This window comes from Phaethon lepturus, unplaced genomic scaffold (genome assembly GCF_000687285.1).
Source record: "Phaethon lepturus isolate BGI_N335 unplaced genomic scaffold, ASM68728v1 scaffold23731, whole genome shotgun sequence".
NCBI classification, from domain to species: Eukaryota; Metazoa; Chordata; class Aves; order Phaethontiformes; family Phaethontidae; genus Phaethon; species Phaethon lepturus.
In genome coordinates this window covers 1,904-2,958 of record NW_010520123.1, presented here as the reverse complement: position 1 = coordinate 2,958, position 1,055 = coordinate 1,904, and the positions used below count along the sequence as shown (strand labels likewise).

The following is a 1,055-nucleotide window of genomic DNA, read 5'->3' as shown; positions in this document are numbered from 1 at the left end:
TGGACGTGACGGCGCAGAAGACGATCTCTGTGAAGCCCTGGGTGGGGAACATGCGGAAGCAGATCCCCCCGATCACTCGGCCATCCTTTATCAGTGCTAGGGTCTTGTGCTTCCTGTGGGCAGCACAGCCGAGGGACGGGTCGAAGACGAGGCGAGTGATGTACTCCTTGGGCATGCGGGGCAGCTGGTGCGAGAAGACGTTCTGCAAGCCCACCAGCCACATCAGGATCTTCTTGTTGGACTTCTGCGAGAGCGAGTTGCCAATGACGTGGAACTCGATGATGCCACGGCGCTCCTCCAGCCGGGCTGTCTCATCCCGCGCCGCGTTTGCCGACAGCAGGCTGGTCTGGGGGGTGCAGGGGGTTTCACTGACCCCAGCCAGGCCCTGGCACATCAGGAAAGCAGCTCTGCGGGCCCGGGAGAGCACCGCTGGCTGCCTCAGTGTCCCCCGCGCTGTACCTCGGGGCCCAGCATGGCAGCGGGGTCCGTGATGGTCAGCATGACCTCATTCACCAGCTCCATGGGGATGTCTCCCATGACACGGATCCGTTTGGCATCTTCCAGCGTCAGGCTTTCGGGCAGCTTCCGCTTCTCCCCTGGGGAGCAGAGCGGAGCGACACATCCAGCACCCGGAGGGACCAAGGAAAGTCCCAGCTCCTCTGCCACCCCCTCTCCTCACGCCGGTACTACCTGGCAGGGGCTCCGGGGTGCTGGCGTCCATGCTCGTGGCAGAGCTGCTGTTGCTGAGCTTCTTGCTGAAGAGTGGAGTGGTGGGCACAGCGACAGTGCTGACTGCGGCTGGGAGAGACCAGTGATGCCCGTGACTGGCAGAAAGCAGCTCATCGCACTGCAGCAGCCCAGCCACCACCACGGCCAAGGCTCACCCACACCTCAGTCCTTTATCTTACAGCCCCCGCGCTGGGGGGGGCTGCTCCCCAAGATACCTGGGCGAGACACCAGCTGTGCACCCTCCGCGGCCGGCACGGTGAAATCGGCTTCCCAGATCGGGGAGTTCTCGCCGTAGATCTCCTCCTCCAGCATGGACAGGAACCTGG

The 1,055-nt window shown here is 63.8% G+C and overlaps 1 protein-coding gene across 1 annotated transcript in view; it reads right to left on the bottom strand.

The window, feature by feature from the left end:
* Positions 1–4: 4 nt before the first annotated feature.
* The window catches only part of LOC104628651 (histone acetyltransferase KAT2A-like), a gene marked incomplete at both ends in the record, with an annotated part of 2,949 nt that continues 1,898 nt past the window's right edge, over positions 5–1,055 (bottom strand). The window contains 4 exon segments of the mRNA XM_010297305.1: positions 5–346; positions 460–596; positions 691–798; positions 945–1,051. Coding sequence (XP_010295607.1) covers positions 5–346; positions 460–596; positions 691–798; positions 945–1,051 — 694 coding nt within the window.